Genomic DNA, 16,166 nt, shown 5'->3' with positions numbered 1-16,166 from the left:
TTAGTGTGTGAATGGCTTTCCCATATCAATTATTAACTTCAGATCTTTGGGCAAATGTCAAAGCTCAAACCTGGACTGTACTTCCCTCAGTTTTTTTTGTCATCACTGCAGTGACAACTGCTCCGCTGTTCCTCCATGTGACAGAACTTGCTTGATAAATGTCAAACTGTATTTCAGTTCTTAAACTGACAAGTCAGTTAAATATCCTTCTAATTTTCCTTGCAGTCTCAGGGTTGCATTCAATTTTAGAGGGAAATTATCCCCCTGACTCTGCTTTCCCATCTGAATCATTTGGAGCAGCTGGCAAAAGGAAAAGATCTAGGATGGGAAACGTCAGCAAGGGGGATTCCCCTAGTGCTCAATCTAGACGGACATCTTGTCTCTTCCCTCCCAAGAAGAAAGACAAGCAGGGCTGAAGTGGCGGATGCTGCTGCTTGGGTTCCCTTCTTCCTTGTCAGGAGAAGAGCAGAGGAAAATAGCTTTCTCTAGGGCAGTAAGTGCACTCGCTCCTGTCCTTGCGAGGAGATTGAAGTCAGATGAACTGCTGGAGAGAGGTACCCAAGGAGGGCCCTGGGCACCCAGCTGCTTCTTACCTCCTCATGTTGCCTTGGGTAGATGGAGGTCCTCAGCAGTGACAGGATCAAAAATGGGAGTTTAACTGTCTTCATTTCTAAGTTTGCAGTGACACTTTAAGCCAAGCATTAGGAGCTTGAGTTTTCCAGAAGTCAGTCTTGAGTCATTCTTGAGACCTAGGTCTTATTTCAGGGACTCAATGCATGGCGGTGGATTCAAATAGCCCTCATCTTTCTGATGTTAGGGATTTGGCTAGCCACATGAACTATGTTTCTGTTACAAGCCTGCCTGAGTTTAACTCCTGCATCTGAAACAGATTATGGAGGACAAACTCCCAGATGGGAAATAAACTAATTATAAAATGTCATTTCCCTTTGTAAGAAGCGTGGTGCTTCTTACCCTGCAGGGTCTGAGTGTAGTCATGGCTACAACAGTCCAATGCAGCAGACAAAACAGCATCTGGAAGTTTTCCTAGTTGTTTAGAGACCTAGCTCCCACAGGGAGTTCTCTTTCCCTGCAGGACAAAGGTCCTCACCCCAAATCAGAATGTAGTTTACTAGAATAATACTAGAATAATACTCAACTAGAATGTAGTTTCAAAGAATGGAAGGGAAGCTTTTCAGCAAAAGTGTACCAAATATGGGCAAACTAAGCTGAGAATGTCTTCTGTGTCCCTACGTGCATTTTAAAACCACTGCGTTCTCTCTCATGCACCTTGGAAGGAGGTGTCTTCACGTTCAGAACTGTTGGAAGGTATCCATTTGGCTTTTGGCTGAGCTGCTATAGCAGCTGTTGGTTTTCCTTAGAAGTGCAGCCACGTGCAATCTTTTATTTTATTCAGTTTCTGCAATCTAATTTGTGTTTGTGGGTCTTTTGATATTTTCATAAAAGATGTCTGGGACTTTTGGGTGATCTCCATCCTTAATGCCTGTATACCTTCCAAGAGGTGAAAGCGGATGCATTTAGTCTTCTCTGATCTCTGTCGTTTGTCATCATATCCCCATAAATACCTTCAGTATCTTTTTTTGTTGGATGTCATCTTCCCCTATAACGTGGCAGTGGAATAACGACAGCCCAAATATAGATCCAGTGATCTTTTCTCCCTCTTTCTATTCCAGCTTTATAAACCCTAAGGATCTTTCACCTGACAAATTTAATGAGGATAGGTGGTGCTAACTTCTTTAGCAATTCTTAGAGATTTTCAGTTTCTAAATGGTATGATTTTTTTCCAGGCTACTAGAAAGAGTGGCCTTCTCTGTATGCAAGTTGTATTTTCTACCCCTGGAGCAGTAAAGCTGACAAGTAGCATCAGGCCAATAAAAGCAAACAAACACAACATTGCATCTGATTTGCCATCATCTTCTGAAGATAGCGCTTACATGATATTTTAAACATAATTTCTTCTAGACGAAATATTTGTCAAGCCAAAGCTACTTTAATGATCAAAAGAAATGTTTCATGTGTTTCATAGAAGGGCTTAAGGCTTTTTTCACTGCCATAGGATATCCAGACAAAGGATTCCTACCTATCTTAGTGATGCGATGAGGACCTTTAAGTACCTCAAATCTAAAAAAACTAATATATGATCCTGACTCCTGCCAAGATTGCAGTGCCTGAAATCCTGCTCATGGGCGGGATCGGCTTGGGCCGTTCCTGCCTGCCCCTCGTCAAACCCAGCTGGGGCAGAGCAGGGTGCCATTGCGCTCCCTTTCCACACCCATCTTGGTTTTGGTGTGTCTATTGAAAGAGTTTTTGCTACTTGAGCACAGTCAATGGCTTGAGGCAAGTTTCCACGTCTTAGAAGCCGTACATTTGTTTTACATGGGTCCCTCAAGCTTATCACATGGTAGCTGGTTGTAGTCATTGCTTATCCATTGCTGTGGATAAATTTGAAATAGTGGCATAAATTTCTCTAGTCTTGCTGCCTCTATGCAGGCCAACTATTTCAATTATTTAAATTGTTTTGATTTTTTCCCCACCCCTGTACTTTAAAACTGTCTCAATGGAAAATGAGAAACTTCTGCAGTATAAACCAATCTACATAAAATAAGTGTTTCTCTATGCAGTATAATACTGTAAGTCTTTATTCTGGTGTTATAGCTCTAATTCACCATGCTCACAGTTGCAATGCTTTCCCCCGCCATGGACATGGAGCCTGTATTTTATGCCAACAAAAATATTTAGACGGAAAGATTGCACTAGATTGGAATTAACTTTGGTATCCATCATGACCTTAGGTGTCACTAGTTTTTAACAGCCACGCTGTTTAATTGCATCAAAATTTTATGAAAAGAAACAGACCTAAAATAAAAATGTAGAGCACATGTAATTTAAGATTATTATTCCATCTTACATGTGTGGTTTGATTTAAAATATATGCTAAATGTTCAGCAGACTGACATTTGAATAATTAGGAAAATTATACCTGGAAGTTATGTTATGACCAATTTAACGTTAAGTCACTGCAGTTCTCAGAAATCAGAATTTCTCTGTCACAAGCGTTCTGCTTTTTAAGATTTAATTCTTTTTAACATTAACATCAGAAATGATACATTTGTTACATGGAAATTCCAGTTCTTGAAATCAAATTGTAAAGAAGGTTTGGGGTTTGTTGTTGTGGTTGTGATGGGCATAGGGCTTCCAATTCATTCTCTGACCAAGAATTTGAAAAATGCAAAGTTGAATGACATGTAATAGCTCATATGCTGCTATCATATATCTCAAATTCTGATATTATGTGCAAACTGTAGAAAACCTCTTTCAAAATATGAAGTGACATTTGCTTCCAGGTGAAACAGACATTGGGATTTTTAAAAGAAAATAATTTTAAAAATCCTATAAAGACATACACTGTAGGGTTATGTGAAGTATGTTTTTCTTCCAGTACATTCAGGATATCACCTCTTAGTTACTCAGTGGTAAATTTGCATTGAAATCAGTATGCTTTCAAGTAAATCCCCCACGGTAGCTTTTGTATACTTTTCCGTGTGTAAATACAAGTATGTGTATATACAAGTACGTGTATGGACAAGTATTCTTCTATTTCATTTTTTGCTCGTTACGGCTGAAAAAAGTAATCCGTTCTCACCATGTTCCCAGGCAACGAGCTCCAGGTGGCCCTGCTTGAGCAGGGGGGTTGCACCAGATGACCTCCCAGCCTCAGCCGCCCTCTGCTTCTGGGACTCTGCGTCCCTTTTCAAATATCCCAAATGGTTACTCTTTTAAAAAGGCTCCATTTCTCCTTCACTAGAGCCTTTTCCCCCCTTTGCTCTGCCTGCCTGCTGCAGCTGCAGAGCCGGGCAGTGCACATACAAAGCTTTGAAAACCAGTTCATGGCAAGGAGAAGCAGCTCCCATCTCTTAAAAGAGGGTCCTTTTGAACTACCCACAGCCATAGCGTTTGCCTCACTTGCAGCTGAGATTACACCTTTTAGATGGGATCTTTACTCTCACCTTTTTTCCCAGTAAGTGTAGGAGAGGTGAATGGGTTTATTTTTTCCCTGGCACTCTATGCAGTGTTATTTGGAAGACTGGCCATGTTAACATGTGATTTCTATTATGCTGTGTATTGAGAAATATGAATTTTACTTTCACCACTTCCTAATCTTTTAGTCCAGAATGAATAGCTCAGATTTTAGGATGTGCTGCAGAAATTCCTCCCCTCTTCTTGTTTGCTAGCTTTTTAAGATGAGGTAGGGAAAATGACATAAAGGAACTACTGCTTAATTAAAAGTTTTGGTTTTTGAAACTCTAAATAATGGACAAATGCTTCAGTGCCGTAAGCCATTTCTTGCTAATTTAAATTAAACTACATCCAATAAAAATTAAGTTCTCGTTCCTCATGTTTTGGGGCTTTCCCCCCCCCCTTTTTTCTTTAATTGTTGCATCTGCTGAAAGAAGACTCTGTGCTCTAAAGCATTTATAATGTGTCAACCCCAAAAGGCTGTGGTCTCTAGGATTTCCTTTGACGTATTCATGCTCAGTAATACAGTTTACAGTAACAAGTAAGGCTGAAGAATCTTGGACAGAAAACAAAGACTTGATAAAGAATAATTGAAATTTCACATCTACCATATTTTTACAAGATATGACTCACCTTCCTAGAAAACTATAACGAAGTGTTTGCTGTCACAGTAGCTGACACTGCTTTAGAAAAATATCCTTTGTTAAACTTGCTGTTGTTATTCTTCTAGAAATTTGGGGAAAATAGAATTGGTTTTCAAAATCATATCCGTGAACAACGTCTATCTTATTCTGCACACAAGGGATTTAACTTGTGCTCTGTGGGAGAGGGAAGCGAAGCCATTTCTCTCCTTCCTATAGCGATGACAGTCGGAAAAGGAGCGAAATTCTGTTTTTGCTTCATAATGTCTGCGAGAAGAGGTTAGGCTTTGGGAGATGGATGTGAATTGCATTTTGATTCTTTTCAAAAACTCGAGTCAGTATTCAGGGTGAAATTTAAGGTCACGCCGTTAGTCAGAGCAGTTCCGGTTAAACAGATCTGCTATTCACACTGACGGTGCCCCCCTTTCAATAGGAAGGAATAAGGGAAGCTGCTGACGAGGAGTGATGACAGCCGCTGCCAGCAGCAATGATAGTGGGTTCAGTAATCTAATAAACTGGGTTATTATGCTTTTTAGCGTCAAATGGCTGAATAAAACTGATGTGGAGTACTTTTAAAATACCATTTTTAGAGCAGTTCTTCTGTGCAAATCGTGAGTTGTGAGAAATGCAATATTTAAGCCTTTATATATTGCTATTATAACCTCTGTTCTGAATCACCCTCATAATGAACATACAGATAATGATAACTCACATCCCGTGTAAATAATCAATGCAAAATGTTATTGACATTCAATGTAGTATTTTATTCATGTTTCATATCTCTTTTCTTTTTCCTTAAAACAGATGGTGGTATTGTAGTAGAGTTTGTAAACGTATCCCAACTGGTAATACTTAATCGTAGTGCATTTTTCTGGCTAACAAACTTAGCAACAGTACATCAGCCATGAAGATAAGCAGGATCCCAGCATTCCCATTCATTATAAATTTATGGTGTTTCATTTTGTCTCTGTCACCAGAAAGCGGCTTGAAGAGCAGCCTTCTTGGCTCTCTGAGAAGTCCTCTGATGAGGGCAGGGTGCTGTGGTGGCCATGACTTCTGTCTTCAAGGGCTGGAAGCAGGACCTTATAGTGCTCCAGCTCACCTTTCTTTTTCAGGAGACCAGATCGATGGTCTTAGGAATAAGCCATGTTATGCAGGCTTCCTCCTCCTCCTTCCCTGCAAGCACAGCTGTGTAATATAAAATAGAAGAAAGAATTTGGCATCCAATGAGATGATGGGATTTTTTTATTGCCGGTTATGAGGATTGCTTGGTAGAGTACTAAGGGAAACTAAGAGTGCGGTCTGACTTCTCTCTTTTGCCATTTTTGGTCTTTGCCAATTTGGCACTCGCCAGAGGAAGACTTAATTTCATCTGGGAAAGGAACAAGCTAGCTCTTGGATACTGTTGGGTGGAAGTGTCTCAGCCTGACGGTTGTTGTTCCCAAAGCTGTGCCTCAGAGGAAACATTTTTTCAGATTTTTTTATTTAGAAATGAGGGAGAAGAGAGTAAATGATCTCAGCTCTCAGAACAAGTCATAAAAATGACTAAATAACTAAAAATGACAATTTTGTATCGTCTAAACATTAAGTGGGCTGAGAACAAGGTGTCCTGTATTTCTAATGATTGAAGGGAAAAGTCATAATCAAAAGCACGTAACAAACTTTTTAGTTCTAAAGACACATGTTTTTGAGCTGTTCAGGTGGATTTACTTCAAAAAGTGACTTTCTAAGGGACTTTCTAACTTTAAAAAGTGTTCTTAAATTTTTCTAAGGGTTACCTTTTATTTTTGAAAAAGTAACCATTCATGAAACTCAGATGTCCTACCTGTAAACCACAGAGTCAAATCAGCCTTCAACACCCAAATGATGTCTTTTAAGGAGAGGTTTACCCAGTACCAGGCTTCTTACTACTTCTGTTCTTTTAGCCCCTTAGCTACGTGTATTCGAAACTTAATGCTCTGTGTGCCTGCAATATGAATACACGTTTTGAGCATCTCCTTGAGTTTAATGTAGAGATTACTGCATTCTCAGCTTTAAACTTCACCTTGCTTATGAGAAAGTAGACTTCTGAATAGCAAAAGTACATCCTTCAGGGGAGCTGCACGTTAAGGGCAAATGTCCAATATACAGATTCTGGGCCAAGTGCTTTTGGAGGGCTGGTCATACCCATTTCACACTTTTTCTGAAGGAAAAAATCAGTAGTAGCAATGTGAATTCTCCTCTCAAAAGCACCCAGGTGGCTTACAGACAATTGCAGTTAGGGCTGTGGTGATCGGGAACAGAATTGTAGGAGCCAGCAGATCTCCTCCTTGCAAGTTCTTGCAGGCTTCTCAAAATCATTTACGGCCCCGTCTTTGGTTTCGTTGGGTCAGTCAATGGCAGCCACTGCCTGGAGAAGGAAGAATTCGGTTCTTATTCCCAGAACTGAACAAGGGGGACATCTCAGGGCCCGTGTTTGTCTTCCTGTGATTCATCTCTCTCTGAGTCAGATAGGCATCATAAATCTTCAAAGACTGTTGAAACCTGTTTTTCCACTTTCAATACAGTTGATGGCTGATACAGCTTTTTCAGTCCTGATGAAATCAATGCTGTCCGCTATCGGCTTTTCAGAATCTCCTCCAAAAAGGCACATTGAGCACAACTTTTCTGCTGGCATCATCTACCTCACTACCATATCCCCCTCCACAGGATGTCTTTATGGGTTCTGTGAACTTGTTGAAAAATGATGCACTTTCTTATTTTTTTCCCAGTATTTAATGGATCCAAGTTCCTTGCAGCAATAAGGAGTCTGACTCTTTTTTTGGTCCACCTTGTGCCTGGGCTTTAGTGACAATGATCATTTGTGGAAAATAACAAGCTTGTTACCTGAAGTCAGTAATCCATGAAAGAAGGCCTTCCCCCCTCCAGTAGGCTTTGTTGGGGAGAAAGAGTAACTGGTCTTTGGATCAGAAGAGCCAGATATCAGATCCTGGTGACTAAATACAACTTTCTTCAGCATGACAGAAGCTGACAGCTAGACTCAGCAGTGTTAACGGTTCAGCTGCAGTGTTGTGTATAGATTTGGGTGCTACAATTCAAGAAAGATAAGAAACAAATGGATAAAGTCCAGAGGAGAGAAATGAGTGCTAAGTGTTTTAGAAAATATAACTTTCTGAAAGAGTGGAGGAATTGGGATTGTTCCACATAAGAAAAGTGGGTTGGGACACTGTTAGTCTTGAAATATAATACATGTCGTATTGCAAAGAGAAAAGAACAGGTTTTCCAGTGGTAGATAAACAAGAGGACAAAATAGAAGAAGAAAAAACATGTAGATTTGAAATTTTAAAAAAAAAAAGTATATTGAAGCACAGGAATAGCTTGCTGAGAAGATCATAAAAGTATTCAAAAGAAGATGTTAGGAAGTTAGACAAAGATCTGTCAGAAATCACAGAGGTATGGTTGATCCTGCCATTGTGAACAGGTTTGGGTTAGATGCCTGCTTGAGATCCCTTTATTGCCCTACTTTTTATTAACAGGTGTTTTGCTTGGTGAGGACCAAAATCTTTCCATTCAAAGACAGACGGGTATCTCATTCTTTGTGGTTCTGATTTGGAGAAGAAAGGCCTCCACAGGCTAAATCATAAAACTAAATGTTAGCCTTTTTGCCCGTGTGGCATAACACAAAGATAGACTTAAAAGGTACTTCCAATGTTTTAGATGCTAGTAAGCTGGAACCCCTTTCACAGTGGTCTGGAGTCCTGAGGGCTTTCAGACGCAGTAGGACAGTCGGTGTCTTAAATAAACTGGCCTTACTCTTTCAGCTAGCTTAGCTTCTCTGTAAATGTTCACAGTTTGCTCTTCTACACTACAACCTCCCCATGAGAAATAAAGTTTTATTTTAGTCTTGTATTTTACTGTATTTGAAGTGTATCTATTTGAAGAATGAGACCAGTATCTTAATTTTCAGTATCTGGAGTTCTTCAAAATACTTCTGTCTTAGGAATAAGCCATGTTATGTAGGCTTCCTCCTCCTTCTTCTGAAAAAAGTCATAACCAGAATATTTTGTAATAGTTCAAATGCCCCAGCCGTTATGACCATCCAGTAGAATAAATCAACCATATTTGATTTAAAGTTACTCTGAAGATATTCCCACTTATTCATAAGAATAAAGTAGAGCAAACTCCAATTCCACTGAACTTTTTGTTAGTACCCTAAGTACTTGTATCTTTTAGCTGAAAGATGCCGTGGAATTATTTAAAATGTAATGCTTTGTAATTATTTCCAGAATAACCAAATATATTCTTTTTTTTTTTATTTCAGGAACTGCATCTGTGGCTGTTGCAGGTCTTCTGGCAGCTCTTCGTATCACCAAGAACAGGTTATCAGATCACACAGTGTTGTTCCAGGGAGCTGGAGAGGTATGTATTTTTATACATCAGGGAAAATTGTACTATGAAGATTTTTCTTAATATTTAATCAAGTTACATGTATGCAGTTAACAAGAAGGGTAGAATGGGTAGAATGATCACTAACACCTGCTGAAAGTTGGTTCTTAATTCAAATGTAAACTTACTGAAAAATCTCTGATCACTTGGTCAAGCCTCATATTTTTCATAAGACATTTTGCGGAGATCTGTTCTCGTTTTAAAACTTCAGGGTTTAGCTCTGCAGCTGTAAATTATTGAACTGCTTTCAGTATAAACACACAAAACTTTCTGGAAAGATGAGGAAATATATCAGGCCACCAAAGAGAAATGAAATAAAATGTATTTACCAGAGTCAGTATTATTTAGTAAGAAACAGTGCCCCTTTGATTTTTCCTGTCATTAAATATAGTTTTTCAGTATTCTGCATGTCGAGATCATCCATTTCTGAAGATCTTTATGCACATTATTTTTTTATACTAATTTTTCAGTATAAATTTCTAAGCCATTGACACACAAGTGAAGGTTGTACTTATCTACAGTGTGGCTAGCTGTCATCTCTTGTATGAAGTCTACAACCCCATGCAGGCCTCTGAAAAATATTATTCATGGTCACCAAACCCCCCTATAGTGCAGTATACAAATCCAGCTTTGTGTAGTCCAGATATCTTTAATTTGATCCAATATTTGGTGCTACTGAGATCACGTGTGTAGTTTTCAGCATCTACGACTTGCAAAGGCATGTCAGCGCCTCTGTACATCAAGACTGTCCGTCTCTCTGAAGTTCCTTCCCCTGGTTTTGCTCCATGTTCAACAGACAGATGAATCCATGGTCTAATGTTTCTTTTTTTCATTAGTATTGCTGCAAAGAGATAATGGTAGATATCATCCCTGCCGCGGGAGCTCATTCTAATAAAACTACTTATTTCTTAACTAAAAAAAGGGGATCTCACTTGATTCTCAGTGAAACTGAATAATAAAGAACAAGAAAGAGAAACAACCCCATAAATATGTATATGAGTTGGTAATCAGAAATACTGAGTCGTCTGTTGGCTCATTTTGTTGCCTTTTTTTCAATCTGTACCTGTATGACATTTGATCTGTTGGATGAAATATTATAAAATCCAGTAAGAATGATACGTGTTTCAGCAAAACATTGATAAGTGAATTTTTCTCGCCCCTGCTTTCACTGGGAGCACAGCCAAGTCTAGAGTTACAAAACACATGAATAGTAGGTAAAAGGAGACTTACCTTCTTGATGGACATTTCCAAAAAAGATAAGAGCAAAAAATTTTTTTAGGACCACATTTTACTTTCTGGCATGCAGAGTGTGGTTTCGTTTGGTTTAAATTACAAAAAAAATCTAATGAACAAAATAAAATTTCAAAGAAGAAAAAATATTTAATGTATTCTGAGACATTTATGTGAAATAAATGTTAGTTTTCGCATTTTTCATTAGAGTTTAAACGTTTATTGTGCTCTTCACACTGTAAATGCTATGTTAAGATTTATCTATACTATGATTTATCTCCATGATTTAAGATTTATCTATACTATTTATCTACATTATGGTTTCTAGTTACCAAAATGGTAGCAACAGTTCATTAGTATTTACTTTATGAAAAAATGATGATTCAGTTTTATTGTTAAATAAAATTAAGAAACTTATCTAAAATAGTGGGTAGAGGAAACAGGTGAGCAGGGGATTTCTTTCATTTCTAGTTTCATGTACTGTTTTTCTTCTCTTTCCTTCAGGCTGCACTGGGGATAGCAAACCTCATTGTTATGGCTATGGAAAAAGAAGGGGTATCTAAAGATGCAGCTATCAAAAGGATATGGATGGTTGACTCAAAGGGATTAATAGTAAAGGTAATACAATTTTCTCATTCCTTTAAATATCGTGATAGTTATTTGCAGTCTGTAGATAAAGGCAAGAACGTATTCTTTGTGAAAGCAACTACAACAATTTATCTCTCTTGACATAAAGATGCTTTTCTTTTCTAAACTGTATTAAATGAATGACAGACTCCCATGTTACTTCGGCGGGAGGGGCGTGATTATGCTTGGAGTTCCTGCTCTATTTCTATTAGAGATAAGCACATAATGGAGAGAATTTTTCAGCAGTTCATTAAAAAACATGTAAGGAACATGTTCAACTTGTGGGTTTAATATTTCCCATGTTAATGCGACTATCTTGCACAATCTTGCACCAAGATGTATAGATATATTATTAGGATAGCGTTCAAGGATTTGTTAAAAGGAACAAAAATATTTTTGAAGAGAATAATTTTCCTTGCATGTGTGTTCCAAGCATGTCATCCTTCTGCGAGAACTGAGATATATTGCATCAAATAGCTTCTATACACAGTGATATAGCTCATGTTGCAGATGTCGTGGTCTGCAGTGCTATCAACACCGGTCAGAATTTGAAGCTGCTGAGAGACTTCATCAGTCACCCTTACCTCATTCCTTCCATGTGCCAAAATAAAGAAACATATGAATTCCATGTGCCAGAATAAAGAAACTGGTATGTTTTTAAAGGTGGTTATGTATTTAATAGTTTGTGAGCTACTTAAAAGAAATGGATGAGAGGCCAGTTGACTTTGCTTTTTCACCTTTCCTGTTGGTTAGCAGAGTTTATGGTCATCTTTGTTGGTACTGCACTCTTGCGCAGTGTTCTTTAGCTGTCTAATGTTTAGGATCTTTTCTGGTTCACATACCTTTGCATCAGGAGCATGCATTCTGCAGTCAGTATCTGTGTTGGTTTATTGAACAGCATCACAGCACCTTTCACTCGTACTGTTAAAGGGAAAATAGTAAGATCATAGACAACGAGATGGGAGAGTATTGCTAAGGTCATCTTGGACATCCCTTGCCAGAAAGCACAGAAGTAGCCTGATCAGGTACAGAAGAATGCTGGTATTTGCTACTATCCAAGACACAGATTTTTTCCTGGTGTTTTTTTGTTTGTTTGTTTGTTTTAATGAGTGTTTTTAATCCTTTTGGTTTTCATCTAATAATCTTCAAGTGCTTTTGCATCCAAACACAGGTGACTGAAGGCCTGTGTATCTTCTGTGGATGTTGAAACATAGAGGTTGCCTAAGAAGAATGGTGCATTGCAAGTTTCCTCCACCATAGAGACTGGGATTATCAAATAATACAACTGAACTAAAATCACCTCCTGGTGGTGTTAAGGAAACAAACTGACAGGGGCAGAAGTATAGGAACTTTACAACCCTAAAGCAGTAAAACAGGTCTCAGCTGCGTGTCCGTCCAGCCAAGGTGGTTAACCAGCCTTTCTTCTCTCCTGCTCGTTTCCTCTTCCTGCTTCTTTTACACCTCTCGCTGCTAATTTGCTAGTCAGCCGAGAAGCTGGGTTGTTGCTTTTGGTACGCAGCGACTAATTCCTTTCACAGCTTCTAAATTTTTAGTGACTTGGTGACTGTATTCTTTCCTCACCGCCTTCTAGCTTCAGCGCTCTCAAGCGGGGCCAAAGCCAATCAGCGTCTCACACAGCCTCTAAGTTCCTTTCCTCTGCTTATTCTTTTTGGTGGAGCTTTAATTTGGGTTTTGTCCAAAAAGCAGTCCACTGAATTTCATGTCCTGCCCAGAGTATATTTGTGAACTGTTTGTGATAGCCAGACATAACATCTGTCTGAGATAGATTAGGGCTGAATTTGTAGCCAGATGTTGATGCAAGCAGCGGGAGCCGATGGTGTGCATTTCAGGTCGTTGCTGGTGTTCCTGGAAGACCTGGGAGCACCAGTCTCTCTGTCTGGCCGTCCTGGGGGGCTTGAGAACGGGTGGGTGCTTACTGTTGCAGTGTGTTTGAGTGCAGAGCCCAGTGGACCTAGAAGCTGGAGACACGTCAGTGCGAGGCCTGAGCTGGGCATAAGGAAACCCATCCTTGGTCTAGGGCTCTGCAAGTCCTCTCTTGGCTTTCTTCTGCAGCTAAATGTTCCCCTTAAAAGTAACAAAAAAAAAAAAAAAAAGCGCCCCCCAAGAAATACAACGTAAGCCTCTTGAAGCTTGTGATTTAACTGCTGGGAAGTCATACGTATAGCAAGTAAATAATTAAGCTATTCCTGGTTCCTTTTCTGGCCTGAGAGAGAATGCTGTACTTCAGGTCCGCTTAGGAAATTATTTTGTCTATAGCTGATTGCAGAAAAGTGCTGCAAGACTTGAAGGACTTTCCAAACTCTTAAAAAATGAGGAAGATTTGTGAGAAAACTGTACAATGGGAAGGACTATTGTTAGAAACCTTTTCATTATTGGAAAGATAAGATTTGCCAAACCACAGCATAGATCACCAGTTAACCAACTTTTGCATAAACTAAACTGACTTTTATTTCTTACTTCTAAGGAGGTGTATCAATGAAAACCTGTTCAACAAAAGTCCCTTAAAATTTGCCCCACCAAAAACTGCCTGATCAAAAGAGTTTTACTTGAAGCAGGGAGACCTTTTCAGTCCTAGAAATATTCTGATCTGTTGCTTTAGCAGTATGAGAAATAACAGACTCTCTGAAGACTTAGTGATTACTTTGTCCAACTAAACTAATTTTTACATCATTTTTATTCTATGCTGTCCTTTGATCATTAATTTTGCAATGCATGATTATAGATTTAAGCATTGTTTCTCCTTTCATCTACTTTCTGTAGTATTTCAACCAGTGCAAACCAAAGAAAAATAACCTTGGAACTTTTGTTGACCTGACCGCAGTTTCCACCTTTTTCTTCTTCCCCCACCCCCAAAAGCTGCCACGAAGTCACTTATCATGCTTTTGTAGCTGATTTTTCCTTTGTGGCTTTTTAATTGTTCAAGTGCAGCTGTGTTTTCATTTTCCTGTTAATATTTTTTTCTTTTCCCCTGGGAACCATCTTTTTTCATTAAACCAAGTTTGATGACCAACTTTTCTGTTATGTTGTGGTGAAAGAGCTGGTGATGAAGGCTATGTTTGTTATACGGTCTGTAGTTGTGTTCTCTACTTCATTCTAGAGACCTTACAATGTTCATAGTGTTTTGGGGATGTTGAGGTGTTTTTTAATCTGTTCAGTATGCTTTCACTTTTCGAAATTATTTTTTCTGCAAAGGTGGATGAGGAAGGTTTCCAGATTCCATTGGAATTTTGCCACTCGAACTATATGACTTTACTCTTTGAAACAGATATCACTCCTCTTGAAATGCCTGTCTTAAGTATCGCAGTGCATTCAGATACAAGTTTTGATGTTTAATTAAAGGACACTTTTAAAGTTGCTTTTACACTGTTGTGTACTTGGAGATTATGCATGAGCCGTTGGGGCTCATCTTTACTTCTGAATTTCTGAGTTCTGTCACATTGTCACATTCTGTCTGATTAATGAATAGATATTCACCTGTATGAACACACTGATAAGTAATGTCTCGCACATTCCTTTTCTTTCCCATATTTTCCGTGTTTCCATTTTTTTTCTGTTAATTGTACAAATATACATAAATGTGTGATGTGTGGTGAACACATTTTGTGTCTTCTTTAAAGCTGCCATAGTGTCATGCTTAGCTATATTAGTGGCCAAATCTTCACCCGTGAACTTCAAAGACAGTAAATTCTTTTGTGTCGAGTAGCTAAGAAGAGGCGGAAAGTGATAAACGGTATTGGGATGTTCATGCGGTTCACCTTGTCTAAGCATTTTAGTAATGTGCTGCAAATGCTTCTTTTTTCTTTCTTTTTTTTTTTTTTTTTTTTTTAAGGCAATACCAAGAACAGGGTAGGGTGATAGGCAAGATGGTTCTTGGAACTGCCTAGGAATATGATGCAAATAATAAGGCATTTTTAATACTTAAAGGGACTCAGCAGAAACCCCCCACCCTCTGCCAAGAATGGGTGCTCCTCCACTGAGGATGGATGACAGGCTGATAGGAGCGTTCCTGGACTGACAAACATGCCTCTCTTGTGGTGAAGTTTAACTGTAATTTGCAAGACAGCATTAGATTTTTGTGTGCCACATAATCTCCAGTGCACAAATGAAGTTCCCCAAAATAGGGGTGAATGTCATCCTTAATTTCAAGGAGTATGTCAACATGGAGCAATGTTGCTTTTGACAGTTTTGTACTCTATACTTTCTAGTTCAGCACAGTAATACTTGTGTCTGATTGAGTGGTTTGTATTCTAAATGTCCGTTAGATGTGTGATCTTAACCCCTGTAAGACTTCAGATCATCTGAGTGAAGCCCAAACTGAATGCCAAGAACAAGAACAATCAGTTGAGGTCCGATAGTTGAAGGCCTCAGAATATCGATCTTTGTAAGAGGAGGACTGATATAGACGCCAAAAGTTTACCAATTTATGTGGTCCTAAGTTATTAGAATGGAGATATCCAGGTAATCCTGTCAATAATCCTCTAAAATGTTTTCATTTTCCCTCCTCCTTCCCCCATTTGAATATCCCTGGCAATCTTATTTGGAAAAGGTCCTCACAACCAATTAACTGGCAGTGGATATGACCCTGCTTGAAGATGATGGTTTGGTCAAAGCTGGATACATACCTAGTTCAATCTTTGTTTGGAGAATGATGGAACTGATAGCAGAATTTCAGTGCCATATAGGTGTGGTCGCTCCTATTACAGTCAGCAGAGCTCGTATAATACATGAAAGAGCCTTTAGAGCTCACAATCAAGTATCTTAATATTGAACTGAATCCCATCCTGACTGTCTGTTACTGAATTTTCTTATTTTTTTAGCAATAATCGCTTTAAAAAAAAACTGTTTGGATTTCATTCTAGATATTAATTTGATAATGGTTTTAATGTTAACTTGTATATACCACTTAATATTATGTCTACCTCTTCTGCTAACTTTTAATTATTTCTAGCTTTCTTTTTATCAACAGTCAATTATTCTCTTTACTTTTGTCCTTGACCAGAGCTAAAAAACTGCTTTGCGTCTTAGCAAAGATGCAGTGTCTTGGGTATCTCCAAGCTGCCACAATTACTTAAAGCAGTTTCTTCCTTATTTTACTCATGTACTATCCCAGTGAAGCAATCCTTGTTTGCTTTGTCAGTTATTCTGATGTCTGGGGAATTAATCTGTACAGTTTCATCTTTCATTTAT

At 38.7% G+C, this 16,166-nt stretch overlaps 1 protein-coding gene across 1 annotated transcript in view; it reads left to right on the top strand.

Annotated features, from left to right (window-relative positions):
• The window catches only part of ME1 (malic enzyme 1), a 189,315-nt gene that overhangs the window by 148,350 nt on the left and 24,799 nt on the right, over positions 1-16,166 (top strand). The window contains exons 8-9 of the mRNA XM_075145397.1: positions 8,977-9,074; positions 10,836-10,949. Of these exons, the coding sequence (XP_075001498.1) occupies positions 8,977-9,074; positions 10,836-10,949 (212 nt within the window). The remainder of the gene's footprint in view (positions 1-8,976; positions 9,075-10,835; positions 10,950-16,166) is intronic.

This window comes from Calonectris borealis, chromosome 3 (assembly GCF_964195595.1).
Source record: "Calonectris borealis chromosome 3, bCalBor7.hap1.2, whole genome shotgun sequence".
Taxonomy (NCBI): domain Eukaryota; kingdom Metazoa; phylum Chordata; class Aves; order Procellariiformes; family Procellariidae; genus Calonectris; species Calonectris borealis.
The sequence above is the reverse complement of the archived record's forward strand: the minus strand, read 5'-3'. Positions and strand labels throughout refer to the sequence as shown.